The sequence below is a fragment of the Chenopodium album genome, chromosome 19, assembly GCF_948465745.1.
Source record: "Chenopodium album chromosome 19, dcCheAlbu1.1, whole genome shotgun sequence".
In the NCBI taxonomy this organism is placed as follows: Eukaryota; Viridiplantae; Streptophyta; class Magnoliopsida; order Caryophyllales; family Amaranthaceae; genus Chenopodium; species Chenopodium album.
Window position 1 is genome coordinate 11,862,276 of NC_137852.1, and position 15,438 is coordinate 11,877,713.

The following is a 15,438-nucleotide window of genomic DNA, read 5'->3' on the forward strand; positions in this document are numbered from 1 at the left end:
AGATACCCACAAGTGGCACCATCATCACGCAACCCAAACAGCAAAATTCCAAAAACACCCTCAACCCTGACCTTCCATACTTATCAAAAACCGTATTTTCCCAGTCCAAAACTCCAAAACCATGCAATAAACCGACCTACTTTCTCTCACCTCAACCTGTCACATCCCACCCCTCACAGACCAATTAAAATCCAACCCTAGAAAAGTCAATCAATACCCAACTTCCTCAATACATCACCGCCTTGTAACCCTACCACAAAATTCTAACTCCTTTTGCGTTTCCTCCAAGTAATAATAAATAAACGCCGTTTATTGAAACGTTAAGTCTTCAACAATACGCCGACCTACGCCGTTAAAGTCCTATTAAATTCCTTTTTATCTTTCTACTTTCTCTCTCCTCTCTCTTGCGCTGCTTTCTCTCTCCTCTTTTTCGCAGTTTAGGGTGGATAATTCTTAGCGCCGGAACTTTCATCGATTTTTGGTATGATTCTTATGGTTTTTGATCGTTGTAATTCGTGTTTTTTGTTTGATTTGATTTGATTGTTTTTTTTTTTTGAATTAGGTTTTATGATTAGGTTTTTTAAATTTTGTGAATTTTGTTTTGATTTTGTTTGTGGTTGTTTTGGTCGTTTTTTTGAGGTGTTGAGTAGTAGATCTAGTAATTTAATTGGTTGTTTTTGATGTTTAATTGTGTTTTTTCTGAGGTTTATTCGATTTTTTGGGATAATTTAGGGTTATGAGTTGACGTTTGAGTTTCGTGAATTTTTGATTGTTGTATTAAAAAATTAGATATTTTGTTTGGTTAATTATTGAATTAACATATACGGAGTATTTGAATTGATGTTTTGAATTGAAATGATGACAGACTTATATTCTGGGATAGATTATTTGAGTTGGAAAAATTGAATTATTATGTAAGGAAAGGGTTTAGTTGTAAGATCCTTTGGTATCTTTAGTTTTTGGCTGTCGAGGTGATGTGATTCATGGTGTTAAGTGGTTGATAATTGGATTTGTATATTAGAGGAATGATATCAGGGTGGGTGTTTAAGTGCTGAATGTTAAAGGTGTATGTGATGGTGATTTTACTTGGGTAACGTTCCTTGAATCTCGTTATTCGTTAGTACGAGAATGTGAGTTTTTAGTTCATGTATCTTCAGTGTCTTCACTATAATCTTAATTGAAATTCTAGGAATTTGAATACAGTCAATTGAATGAATAAATGATTTTAGTAAAAGCTACATTGTTTTGTATTATAGTTATTATTAGCTTACTCAGGAGGCCAGGAAAGGGTAACATTACTTTGAGATAATTTGGTAATAGCAGTTGCTCCATCAGAGTTCAAAATTATGCTTTATTCTTGGCGGCTGGGTGGATTGGCAATCTTACAAGGCTTATAACAACCTGACTAGTTTTGGGTCAAACTAAGTAATGGTTGTTTGAAATAAAACTAGTATTTACCTCATGGAATGCACGTGTTTGATTTTTTTAAATTTTTTTAAATTTAATTTTAGTTTTATAATTATACATTATTCTGCATTATTTTTATACCTTATTTTTTTAGTTATTATAAAATTGTGAATAAATTAAATTAAGTCAAAAGATTTACACAGCATTTTCATATAATTAAAAAAATCATAGCAAGTTTTACACTTCTACCGGCATTGTATAAACAGTAATTATCAATTGATTAAAAGAAAATGAAAAACAAAATGAAGAAATTAAGCAACCGATGAACTTAAAAAGTTATCATGCAACCTTTAAAAAGGATTAATGCAAAACAAAAAAAAAAACCTTAAAATAAAGAGTATGATTTAAGAACAAAAATAATTCATGGTTGTCAATGTAAATTGAAAATTTTGAAACATCATAGAGGATAAATTTGAGTTAGTTGAAATTGAGAATTTAGTTGTGAAACTAAATAAATAAATAGAAATTAGAAGATGTGATTATGTAGATTGTTTTTTTTTTTAAAAATACATGGACATGCATTGTTGTTATAAAAAATATATTTAAAAATAGAGATTAAAAGAGTTTGGAAGCGACACATGGCTACATGGTAGGATAAGCACTCGTTTTAAAATATTAGTATAGATAGATATAGATATAGATTTTAATTCGGATAAAGGTTGAAAGAATTTGTACTTGGGCATAATTAATAACCCTGATTAGAATTTTGTACTAACCGAATTGTGTTAAGTAGGAATCAAGCAAAAAATACTGTTGCCAATAAAGTGGAACATATTGAAGATATTCCGTCAGAATCAAGGAGGATGATCAATTAAAGTCTTTTATCGCTTTGGCCATTCTTTAGATTTTTTGAGTGAAGTATTTATAACTACTTTTGTAGTTGAACGTCCCCTTTGAAGTATTTGGTAGGGAGAGAGAAATTGGAGGAATTGGGGAAATTTAGTAATTGCGTAGCAGCTTAAAATAGTTTTCCTTGGTTGTTTTCTCAAAGACTTTTAATTGCACAAGTATAGCGATTTTTTATATGAAAATATTCTTTTTTACAACAACTATGTATTTGTCTGAATTATTTGCCGCTACTATATATTAGATTTCAAAATATATGGGCAAAGGTGGTGGGTTTGTTTCTTGTAAAGTAACATATATGAAACATTTTCCTCCTTATGATTGTAAAATTTATTGTCTGCTCTGCCTTCGTGTCCAATTTATATCCTTTTGGTGAGTGGTTTGTTGACTTTTTGTATATTAATTTTTGATTGTCTCAGTTGAACCACTGATTAGATAGAGTAATTATGTTTCTTTCCTGGTTTTAATAAATATTTGCTGTTATTGTGTCTGCACGTTGTATGCTTAAACTGTCTCGGATTATTCAAAGTGTTTAAGCCTTCAGGGATATTATTATTATTATTATTATTATTATTATTATTATTATTATTTTGTTGTTGTTGGTGGTGGTGTTGGTGGTTGTGTGTATTTTATAAAGTGTTATATATATTTGATATGTTTATGTGATAAAATAATTTATTTGTTTGATATGTTTTGTATTTGACATGTAAGGTTCATATGACTTTAATTGTTGTGCAATGACATGTGCTCCTCTTCTACCACCCCTATTTTCTTGTTTTCTAATATGGTTTGAAGTTGACAGGTTATGCTAAGTAGATAATCCACAAGTACATCTGTCAAGTGGCTGGGATATTCCAATGGGACGACAGTAAGATTTGCTGATGACTGGTAGCAATTGTGAAATATACCTGTCCATATTGTATGAAAGTTAGCATCATCTGTGTGTAATATAGGTATTGTTGATTTTTAATCCTCTCGCAATTATTATGTTATCTTGACTATACTAAATTGGTGTTTTCAATAATGCTATAGTTTGGTTGTGGAAAAATAAGTTTGGAGATCAATTTTCTTGTATGAAGGGAGTGGTAGTCTTGTAGTTCTTGTGTGTTACTTTGTATTTGATAGATTGTTTTATAAGCTCCTTTGGTTTGACCCTTTGACCTAGCAGAATTTCAAGGTTATCGGATTTGTGCAACAAATTTCATGGATTAATTTATAAGTCAATAGATTTGGGTCTTTTATGCTACTTTACGCTAATATATATTTTCATCAACTGTGGAATCTTTCATTTTTATTGTTTGAATTCAACTCTTGTATGATATATTTCTGATAAATTGTTCAGAAAGGCAACTTCTATTACTGAATATACTTATTTTGTTTTTTTACTCATAACATTGGGATTTTACGCTTGCAAGTTGCAATGCACATTTTGCAACTGAACTATCTGGAGTTGTATTTTAGTAAATATTATAAAAACTTGCTATTATGAAAGTATATCTTATGACAAATCTAACAAGATCCCACATGGCTATGTTTTTTTAAATGTATAAAAAAAATAAATTAAAGGAGTATGTGAAATTGCAGAATTCCTATTGTTGCTTTTTAAAAAAAAGGAGAGAGAAAGTAGTTTCACTCTCGTGTGCAGCCCCTTTGACATTCTTTTTTCCCCCATAAACTGTGCATAAAAGAAAGGGCCTTTTTTGCATTGTATGAAACACATTAGTCTCCAGTGGAATATTTGAAAGACGGGAGTAGAAAATGTTATTTATCCAGCTTGTTGGGTGTTGAGTAACTTTGATGTTTTACTGTATACTGGGTGCGTGGTCTATTTTTGTGTTTGAACTGAATAATATTGGAAGGTGTTAATGCCGGTTTATTTGTGCATTACTTTTGCATCATATGTCTTTTCTTCTCTAATCTGTTCATTGTTTTTAGGTACTATATCTTTTTTTAAAGGTTTTTTTCAAAATAAATGGAATCCAGTTCAGTTGCTCTCAGGTATGTGCCAATTGGTCATTATTACTATCGGAAATTTTGCTTTCCTTACCACTCTTTTTGTATGTGGCCTGTGTCCCTATTATTTTCCGTAACTTATACTGACATTTTCTTTTATGCAATTGCTCTACATTTTAATTTTTTGTGCTAAACATAACGTGTGAAAGCCTGCTTCTCACAGGGTTGATTACTTGTATATTATGGCACCTGTGCTGCGTTCTTGATCTGTACATACGAGTCAAAACTGTTTGGCCTTGTTCTAGGTGAATTTTTGGATTTAGGTTTGTTTACAGGGATTGATCCACTATACACCAATGGAAGGAAAATACGCAAAGGTATTGGATAGTAGTCGTAGAGTTGTTGTTGACTTGAAGAGGAAGAGAGCTGCTAAGTTTGCTACGTATCTAGCTCGTAATGCCATTCCCCTCTCTACTTTGAAGTCATCTAAGCTTGGCAAGCGAAAGAAACCTGATGTCTGCAAGGCCAAGTGCAGGAGCTGTAAACTTGGTTCTCGTAGATCCTTGCTTCGTTATTACGCAAATTTTATGAAAAGTGGGCTGCCCAAACGTTTGATGTTTTTCCAGAATGGAGAATGGGTTGATCATGATTCTGAAGTTGTTGGCTTGGTTAAAAAAGATTTTGAGTTTAAAAAGGGTGCTGTTGAATTGAAATTCAAAAGTTACCATCTTCTGCTTGATTTTGTGCATATGGTGCAACTCAATTTGAAAACTTCTTTGGAACAGTCCATTGCATGGATTGATGAAAATGGATGCTGTTTCTTTCCGGAAGTTTATGTTGATGTCAATGATCAGCATGGGCTTTTCCAACCAGAGAGTCAGAGAGATGGGATACAGGACACCCATGAGATAAAGCTGCAGATTGAAATTGAAGTAAATGGGGTTGGTGATTCACAATTTATTGAACATTGCGGTGAATCAAGTCCTGTTGTCAAACGATTAAAAATTGGTCAGAATGCTGAAATTGAGGATAGCTGCGATAAGGTGTCTGATGTGAGGATGAATGAAGATGTTGGAGAAAATCAACATGTTGAGAAAAATTTGGATGCTGAAGTTGATAAAGTGAAGTTTGGTTTGAATTCTGATGCTGTCAAAGAGATGTTTCTAAAGGGCATGGATTCTGCTGGTAGTCCAAATGTTGTAGGAATATGTCCCAACTCAGCTGCTATGTGCCAAGGTCGGTTGGAGCTTTTCTTGAAGCAGGTTGAGATAACGAAAAAGTACCGTGGTAATCCAAATGTTTGCTATGCATGGCTTGCTTCTACCAAAGAAGCATCGTCTGGAATTATGACTTACGGACTTGGGCATTATGGATTTCAACAAACCAAGTCCATATATGGCATTGGTGTTCATCTCACAGCTGAAAACTGTGCTGAAGCCAGGTTATAATTTATGTCTTCAGTTTTTAATTTATTGTATTAAATTATATTGGGTGTACATTCTTGCTTGCATCTAGGCATGTGCACACGTGCGCGGGCACACACACACACACAGACCCACATACACACAAACACACACACCTTAGTAATTTATATGCTTTTGATCATACTTGCACCTGTTCACATATTTTTTTAAATGCTTGATCATATACATGTCCCATTACTAGAAAGTTGTGATAGACCATTGGGCCTAGTTATGCATATTCGACCAGATGTGTTTTTCTGATTGCTAAAGAGAAGTTTTTTTAATGCCAATTGAAGAATGCAAATAATAGGTTTGCTTAAAATGTTATCTTATATGAATGTGAATAATCATGGTTTGCTGCCATCTTATGTACAATGAAATTTTCCTTAACTTAAAGCTGGAAATAATCCAGTGTGCATACATGTGTGTGTTTCTGCTGTGTAGTTTGTTTACAATCAGTTTATTGTGAGGGTATGATCTTTGAGGCACAGGGTGATAGCTAGTGCTACTCAATGTTGCATAAACTTCTGCTTTAGGAGTAAATTATTTCATGCGAATTTGGCAGTGAGATGCAGAATAGTCATCTAGGCTAATCTATTGGCAAAGGTTTATACGTTCTACCCTCTAGAGCTAGAAAGTGACATTTAAAGGGTCTTGTTTGCCAATTTGGTTCTAGCTCGAGTACCATACAAATCTCATCTGCTATGAATTTGGAATGAGAAAAGCAAATTATCTCAAGGATCTTGGTTATACTGTATATTAAGTAGACCTGTGCAAGGTTCTTAAAGTGAGCATCGATCTTCTTTTCGCTCCTTTAGGGCTTTCATTGTCAACTTCTGGAAGTAAATTTGTAAGGCTGATCATGTCTATCATGAACTTCAAAGCTCTGCTTTTACATGCAATTTGTAGTTGTCTACTTGTGTTTGTAGAGTAAGGATCATCTTGAGATTCTTTACTGCAAGATATTCAGGTTTGCCCGAATTCAAATTTCTGACTCTGGTTCTTTGGTTTTTAGGGGATCTGATGGTTTTGCAGACAATGCCTTTTTGACCATATTTGGATCCTTGTATGCATGTTATTTGTCATATGACTAAGGCTAATCCTGAGCTTCTGCACTTTTTCTCCTTTTAGCACTGTATATTGTAGATTTCGGTTGCCAAATTGGATGCCTTCAACTTTGGCAGACACCATTGTTTTTCCATCTGTATGTATTTATTGTGGCTGCATCTTTAATTTTGATGCTGATATGTGTCTTGTGTATTTTTACATTAGGTGGTTTGCAGTCTAGGCAAGCATGAATTACGGACTTGTTTTTTTTTAACTAGTATAGTAATCTGTTGTATTTATCCTTGTGTGCACAGGTTGATTTATTTATTTATTTATTTATTTATTTATTTTTTATTTTTTATTTTATTTTTAAATTAGATTATATAAGTTTACATTCTTAAACTTTGCTATGATGATTTTTAAGCTCTAGAATTTTTTGTTAAATTGAATGTAAATGTAGATATTAGTTTTTCTTCTTTGAAAAAGTGATGCAAAACTTGCATAACAATATTAATGATATGAGACTTTAAAAGGGAGTAGTGAATTTGAGCAATAAATTGAAGTCTTAAAATGAAAAAAGAAAAATGGATGTAATAAATTTCAAATATGACATGTGAAACTAAAGTTAATCATGATTACAATGTGATGAGAATTGTGAAACAATAGAATAGGACGTGTTAGTTTGAGTTTGTTTACAACTGAAAATGAACATGCTTGAAGTTGACAATAATGCATTAACTGTGACAGGATTATTCTCACCTGTGCCCCAGGATGTTTTAGTATATGCATGCTAATAAAGTATTTCGTGCTTCTGCTAAAATTGTTGCATGTTCTTCTGATCTCTGCCCAACCCTTGTGATTATTTGGATTGTTGCCAGCCATATATTTTGCAACCAAATGCCAGTGGTTTTTAAAGATAGTGTCTTGTTTACAGTGCAAATAATTGTGATATTGACGAAAATGGAGTGCAACATATGGTTCTTTGTCGTGTCATCATGGGAAATATGGAGGTAGTTCATCCCGGATCCAAGCAATTCCACCCTAGTAGCGAGAGCTTTGACAGTGGAGTTGATGATCCTGAAAATCCACGACATTATATAGTGTGGAGCATGAATATCAATACTCATATATACCCTGAGTATGTTGTTAGTTTCAAGGTCCCTGCTAATAATGAAGGTGATATTTTATGCCTATGCCTATACACTAAAAGATTTTGTATTTTCCATCTCTCTCTCTCTCTCTGTCTCTCTATAAGTTAGTGTACTAGCCAAATTGCCAAGTAATCTGTACTCCGATTTTCTCCTCGGGCAAGAATTTCATGTTTGATTTTGTCCATGCTTCAAGCACTATTTAATTTACTCTAGGAAAATTTTCGTTGGAATGACATGATCAATTCATTCACATGCCTTCGCACTTTATTTTATTTGTGCACTTGGATTTCTTCATTTTTGCTTGAGAACTAGAAAATGAATATTGCAGGTCAATTTTTGAAGAATGATGGCAACCTTGATATTGTAAGTGTCAAGACTGGTCATCAAAGCCTTATGAACCAGTGCAAAATGGAGACTGTAGCTGACATTGTAAGTTTGCCGATCTTCTGTGACCTGTACAGTAGTCACCACTGTCTTTTTTTTTTTTCTTCTGTTTAGACATTTTTTATCTGCATATTATGTGTGCTTTAAAATATCTTATGCATATTTTTAGTGTGATGCTGTAGCTGACATTATAAGTTTGTTGATCTTCTGTGACCTGTACAGTTTAATTAATTGCTACAGTCATTTTCTGATTAGACATTTTTTAGCTGCATATAATGTGTGCTTTAAAATACCTTATGCAGACTTTAGGTTATGCAAGAAAAATATAGTTGGTTGTAGAGAAATTTCAGAAAGTGGAATGGAATACATGCATATTAGTTCGCATTTCATTTGTTTTTTGTTTGTGCTTGAGTTAAGTTGATTATTTAAAGTGATTATAACAAAACTCTATCTAGCATTGTGATTTTGCAAAGATGGGTGACTAGAGGTTTCATTCGTTGCTGAGAAAGAGGAGTGCTGTTCAGGTCTTGTGATTCTGAAATTGGTATACAGATCTGCAAAATAGTAAATTGGTAATGGTATTTATATGTGTAATACCGTTGAACTTCTGCCTGCTGCATTTATGATGCCCACCAATCTACTAATTCACTAATCTGCTTACCAATTTCACAATCACAAAAGCCATATAAAGAAGAAAGAATAGTCTAATCTTCTGATATACCACAACAATCATGGATAAAGCACAATTCAACTAATCGCTTGTGGAAGACAACCCTTCAGATTACCCCAAAAAAAAAAACAAAAACAAAAACAAAAGCTTGCTAATGAATTCGGACATCCAAAAAAAATAAGAACAAAGCTTAATAATGAATTCTGACATCCACAATCTTCCTTTACTAAACTTCAGCCTATTTCCCACAAGCCTTGAAACTGATTCCATAGTTTCATAATTATACCATTAAATTTCTACTTGCTTCATCTGATCCCACCAATCTACCATTTTACTAATCTGGCTATCAATATCACAATCACACAAGGCGTAGACAAAACATTCTAATCTTCTGATTCACCATAACAATCTTGGATAGATCTCAATTCAACTTGGCACTTGTGGGAAGAAGACCCATCAGATAATCTAGAAAACCGAAAGCTGAGTGAATTCTGACATCCACAATCATCTATTGCTGAACTTTGACCCGATTCCCACAAGTGGCCTTTAAATTGATGTCGTTAGATTAAAATTAATGTGAACTATCTTAGTATAAAATTGTGAGAGCGATTTTCGTTATAGAATTTAAGAAATTTAGCGCTTAACAAATGCATACAAAAAGGTCTTGCCGTCTTGGGTTTAAAAGTGATAAAATTTTAAAATCAGCAATTATTTGCTTAAATATACTTGAATTTAAGAAAACCTCAATATAAGGCCAATACATATGATGTAGGCTAATATAATTATTATAAGCTTCAATGAAATGCAAAAATAATATGGCACAATTTAAAAAATTATGTGGGATAAATAGAATCAGTCTAAAAACTGTTTTAACAGTAAAGACCAGACTCTTGTACACAAACATCCTCCTGATTACTAAACCAATTCACATTGACATGCCAATTAACAAAGAATTATGCAATTCCAATTCCAAAGACTGGACTCCTGGTCGAACATCCTTTTGATTTCTAAAACTAAATTTGCAATAGCAACATGACAGAAAACAAAGAAGCCTGCAACTCCATTGCCTGACAAAAGTCAAACTGCAAGCATTTGGATTTTTTAAGATAAAAATTAATAATAATAACAGGGGGTGGCCGGGTGGGGGAGCACTTGTGGAAAATTAACCTTTGGGCTACAGATATAATCCAGAAAAGTAGAAAGCTGGCTACTGAATCCTGATGACTTTAATCATCCCTTGCTGAACTACTTGGAATCCCTTGACCGGAATTTGAGAAACAGACTTGGAACCGTCATGCACTGGTTCCAGTTTTGAGTATTAGGTTATATGTATAATTTTTAAATAATTGTTAAATTAAAATACAAATTCTAATTCATTTCATTCCGGAAACATTATACTCCCTCAGTTTTTTTTTTTTTTTTTTTTTTTTTTTTTTTTTTTTTTTTTGCATCACTTTTTTTTATGGGTGTTTTTTTTTTTAAATGCATCACTTCTATATTTTGTAACTTTATACTATATTTTATCATTTTTCTCTCTTACTTTAAACCCCACTCAAATTATTCTTATCATTTCTCTCTTCCATGCTCCCCACTTAAATAATAAAAATATCTATTCTCTCTCACATATTTTTCTTTCATGGTCCCTATCTTACTTTTACTACAATAATTTATTCACCCAGTCCACTCACAATATTATATTACTTCTAAAACTCCGTGATTTCCCAAGTGATGCAAATAAAAAAAAGAGGGAGTACTTTTTTATTTGTCTATTTGCTTTCTTTTTTGTCCACACAACTACATTTCAAATTATTTTTCTTTGTGGTCCAACTCTTTTAGTTTTTTTTTTTTTTTTTTTTTTTTTTTTTTTTTTTTTCATATCCTAATATTCATTTTTTTTTTTTTTTTATTTACTACTTACCATATATCTCAATTGAAATTCTATGTAGTAACTAGTGTGCCAAAAAAAAAGGGGGTATTTTTTTAATCTGTTTGACCAAATTGAAAAGCCAAAAGCCTATCAAAAAGCCATTTTCCAAACAATTCCAAATGACACCAACTGTGACATTTCATACGTTTAATGGTTATAGAACAATTTCGTAAGCTTCTTTTTGTTGAAGTTTTTGCACATTGGATTAATATTGAGCTTATTGATTATGGTTTGTGTAGATTGAGTTGCACAATAGTAATCAACGATGTGTGTTCCTTATCACCCTATTACCATACATTTTCAGGCAAATGATCATGTGTCGATTTTGACAAGTGATGGAAGTAAAGAAAGAAGTGGAAGTGTGAGTTCATTTCCTAAATCTCCTTGGATGCCGTTTCCAATGTTATTTGAAGCAATTTCAAAGCAAGTTCCGCGAAATAAAATGAAGTTGTTGCTTGCATATTATGAGCTATTCAGGGTATGGATTGTCTTGGTCACCTTTTTTAATCTCTATGCTTGTGTTTTGTTGGTTTTTTTCCTCAATCTTTTGTGTTGTATCAGAACAAGATAATATCTCGAGAGGATTTTGTAAAGGAGTTGAGACTAATTGTTGGAGATACGTTGTTGAGGTCTACGATTAGCGAACTCAGCTTCAAGGTACTTATGTTTTTTTTTTTTTTTCTCTTCTTTTTATCTTCATTTTTTTTTTCTTTTTGCATGTCTATAGTGAAGTCTTAGGCATCAGCAGCTGCTGTTATCAGGATATGTTTGTTTCATGGATAAGTATGTAGATATGCCTGTTCTGTTTATCATCATTATTTGTTATTATTCTTGATTTCTCTGAGGTGATATTATCATTGTGTGTCAGTTAGTGTCCAAGTATGGGAAATACTTATGCACCTCTATGCATGTGCATCTGAAATTTAATGTCCAACTTTAAGTTCAACTCTTGGCCCAGTGTATAGAATATATACATGCCCTTTTGATTACCCATGTTGGGAATTCAGTTGTCCTATATTGTGATCCTGTTTTTATATCAAATTTCTTAAACAATTCTTTGTTTACATCATTCATGAATTATGTTCTTGTTGTGAGTCTTGTGATAAAAAAAATAATAATTTTTTTTTTGAACTCCACATGACGAACCCTTAAACTTGTGTTACTGTTCATGATCGAAAATTCTTCTTATTATGTGCCAGCAGTTGTCTACCGAATTATAACGGCTCTGAAGTATTCCCATCATTTTCTTGAATTTATGTTTATTATTTATTAGTAAGATGCTTACATTCTCATCATTTTCTTGAATTTATGTTTATAATTTTTTTATTAAGATTCTGACATTGTAAATTTGTAATATTAAATGACCTGTTTGGATTAAGTAATGATGATGTATTGATTGTGGAAATGTGTTGGAGTGATTTTAACATCAAACTCTATGACAATGATTCAACTCTTTGCAACTATTGTACGTGATGATTATAGATATAAATCAATTCAACAAACAATATTTATTTTTGTTGTATTTGGCCTTCTTGATGTGTCTGATTGTTTGTGGCCGCACTGCTGCAGACCCAATATCCTATCATTTTCATATCAACCTTATTCCAGAATTTGATCATGTACTGATCTAGCTCACCTGAACTCCCTTGCTTTAGCGGATTTTTAGTATCTGTGCTTTTTTTGTTGACAGTCCTTCGCTTTATTCTGTTGATAAGCTGCACTTGTTTTGCTCCCTTGTTTCCCAGCCTTCTCCTCTATCCAGTATTTTTCCTTTATTCCTTTTCGAATGTCTTTTCTTGTTCTACTTAATCAATTAATCAAAGCCTTAATCCCATAAATGTGGTGGGTATTCCGTGTGGTCGTCCACAAAAATCTTCCTCCTCCATCCCTCACGTTCCTTTTCTTGTTCTACTCAGAAGTCTCAAATCTTTAGCTTTCATATTATTCCAAAGTGCTTCATTCTTTGGTGAGTAGTACCCATTTGTTTCACCAAGGGGAAGGGAATGGGAAGGAGTAGAATCTCATTTTTTTTATTCATCAATATGTTTTATCCTTCCTTAATTTAACTACCAAACTCTATTTCTACCATAGCAAAAGTTATTCCGATGTCAGTATTGCCTTTAGATGTGATAAATTCCTGGTTGGTCTATAGGTTGGGTTACAAAATTTGTGTTTTGGAATCTTGAATGGTCAAATTCAACCACTTAATGGTTGATGTTTGCGTTGGTTTATGTAAAGTTACTGTGTCCAGGTATCTACTCTTTTTATCTGGTGGAATATGACATGGTGATGATGCATAGGGGTAGTATCAGATAATGGTGGAAGAATTAGATCTATTTATGTTTGGGGATTTGGAGTGGAGCAATAAATACAGGGGTTTTTGTGTATGTGGTTAGGGAAATGGAATTTTATGTTGCAGTTTAACAGATCCTGGGGTTTTAATTATTTCTTTCTGTTGAAAATCGTTCTTCGAATGATGAGTGTTGAGGGTTTTCGATCGATCGATGGTTGAGGTTTAAGGTTTTTGCAGGGGCTTAATGGAGGGGAGGTTGTGCCCCAATTATACCGGGTAGAGAAATGAAAGAATTTGTGTCTGGTTTGATTGGTATGCTATGTGGTCAGAGGATTCGGAATTTAGATTGGCTAATGGAGACCGTTCATTCGTCAGCAGTTTGTTTCTGGTGTTTTTAACTAGCAATGGTGTCTGGCGTGGGGTTGGTTCTTTTAAGGTGAGGGACTGAGGGGGTCAATTCCCCTCTTGTTGGGGAGTAAGTAGTGGTATCAACAAAAGCTGTCAAATGGGATTCATGTAAAAGTGGGTGAACAGTAAGAAACGGAAAGAGGATTGTTTCCTTTGCCTCCCCTGAAAACCAAATTTGAACTTCTGTTGGGATGCTCATTTTGGATAAGCTTTAATAAACAGTCTGCATGGTGACACGATCATTCTGTTTATATTTCTGGAAAGATGGCTGTTGTGTGGGCTGATTTTGGTTGCCCAACTATTCTATTTCAATTTTTTTTCTGGAAAATGTTTCTCCCTCATGGGGTTCCATTTTTTTGGTGTTTACTGCAGTGTTGTACTGTGAATGGTGTTCTTCTCTACCGAGTTTATTGATAGCTGGGTGCATCTGCTGGTTCGTTGAACAGGATGAAGCCCTCAGGAATATCTTCCAAGTGATTTTGGTTTGCCTGAATTTTTGTTTTGAGTTAATTAGCTAATTTACATGGTTTTATGCAGGCGCCCCCAACCAATGACAACATGATGGCAGTGACAAAACAAGAAGTAGGAAGTTAAAAGGTAGCTTGTTTAGTGGCCCTAGTCCAAGTTCTATAAATATGTGGTACTTCGGCAAGGTGGCAATGCGTCGACATGAAGTTTGTGTATATGAAATACTTGTTCTGGGTCGTCGAGTTTTCAGGTTTATTTAGCTTGCTTTGTGGATTTTTTTTTTTTTCATCTTTATTTTTTGTAGTTAAACATATTTCATAAGTCATACTTAAACTTTGGTTTGGAGTTAACCCTATGGAACAAGTTTGTGGACCTGTATTTTGTTTGAAATAATTTGATTTACATTTCTGGAACTCTTACCCATTTATAGGTTTAAAAGTCGCTACGTATTTGGTGTAGGCTTCGTTTGTTTTAAGCTGTTTGGGAAAATGATTCTCCGTTGGAAATAATTTCCAAGAGAAAACAGTGTAAAATTACTTTTTTCTTTGTTTTCTTACAAGAAAATTTAATCTGTATATAGGAAGGGGAAAATATGGGAGAAAAATGTGGCATACTTTGTAGAAAGAAAACATTTTCTACTCTTTGGAGAAATGTTTTCTACCTTTGGAAAAAGTGTCATCTTAATAAAAATCAAACAATGGAAAATTTTCCATCAAAACAAATGGAGCATTAATGGTTAAAAGTATCTGAAGCAAAATATGGAGTACAACTGTAGAAGCTGAAGTGGGTTAAAATTGAAATTGAATTTTCGTTGAAGCAATCAATTATGGCGTATTTCATATTATAATGAAACTGGTTAGAATGCATTGATGTGATTTGATTGTATGCCTCTCCCAAGTTAATTCATTTTAAGGAGTTTTGTCAATGTTTTTATTGTTTTAAAAGTTTTATGGCCAACGGTGGTTACCTTGTTTCATTATGTGTTGCTTGCTTATGACGTTTAGCTTAGCTTGAAGAAAACTTTTTTAAGTTTAGGGTTTTAGGATCCTGGTCAAACTTAAAAGTCGCTGTGTTTTAAGCTTAGCTTACATTCACTGGATTTTGGCAGAAATCACTTTGCATTGTTATCATTGATTTTAACAATGGGATTCTAATTTTGATTTGCCAATAAAGGAATAGTGGACTTTAATAAAAGGACAAAAGGAGTAGTACTTTTATATTTTAAATTTTTAAAAGTTGATCACAAAAGTTAAAAGGTAACAAATAAAAAGAATTGGAAGTAGTTTTAAATTTGTACTCCGTAAAATTTAGTTATGTCACTCTTAATCTAAGCATTTAGGGGCCTTTTGGTTGGGGGTTAA

General features: G+C 33.1%; 1 protein-coding gene across 3 annotated transcripts; it reads left to right on the forward strand.

Moving 5' to 3' along the window:
* Positions 1-326: 326 nt before the first annotated feature.
* Positions 327-14,490, forward strand: LOC145596013 (inactive poly [ADP-ribose] polymerase RCD1-like). Of its 3 annotated transcripts, none has more exons than XM_081652447.1 (9): positions 327-481; positions 3,116-3,266; positions 4,249-4,311; positions 4,490-5,707; positions 7,711-7,952; positions 8,256-8,356; positions 11,213-11,386; positions 11,470-11,565; positions 13,982-14,490. In XM_081652447.1, exons 4-9 carry the CDS (start codon positions 4,623-4,625, stop codon positions 14,021-14,023), a joined length of 1,740 nt encoding a protein of 579 aa, XP_081508573.1. In that variant the 5' UTR covers positions 327-481; positions 3,116-3,266; positions 4,249-4,311; positions 4,490-4,622; the 3' UTR covers positions 14,024-14,490. The 3 variants fall into 3 exon arrangements, with proteins under 3 accessions (XP_081508573.1, XP_081508571.1, XP_081508572.1); XM_081652445.1 differs by having other exon boundaries at positions 14,147-14,490; XM_081652446.1 differs by lacking the exon at positions 4,249-4,311 and having other exon boundaries at positions 14,147-14,490.
* The last annotated feature ends 948 nt before the right edge of the window (positions 14,491-15,438 follow it).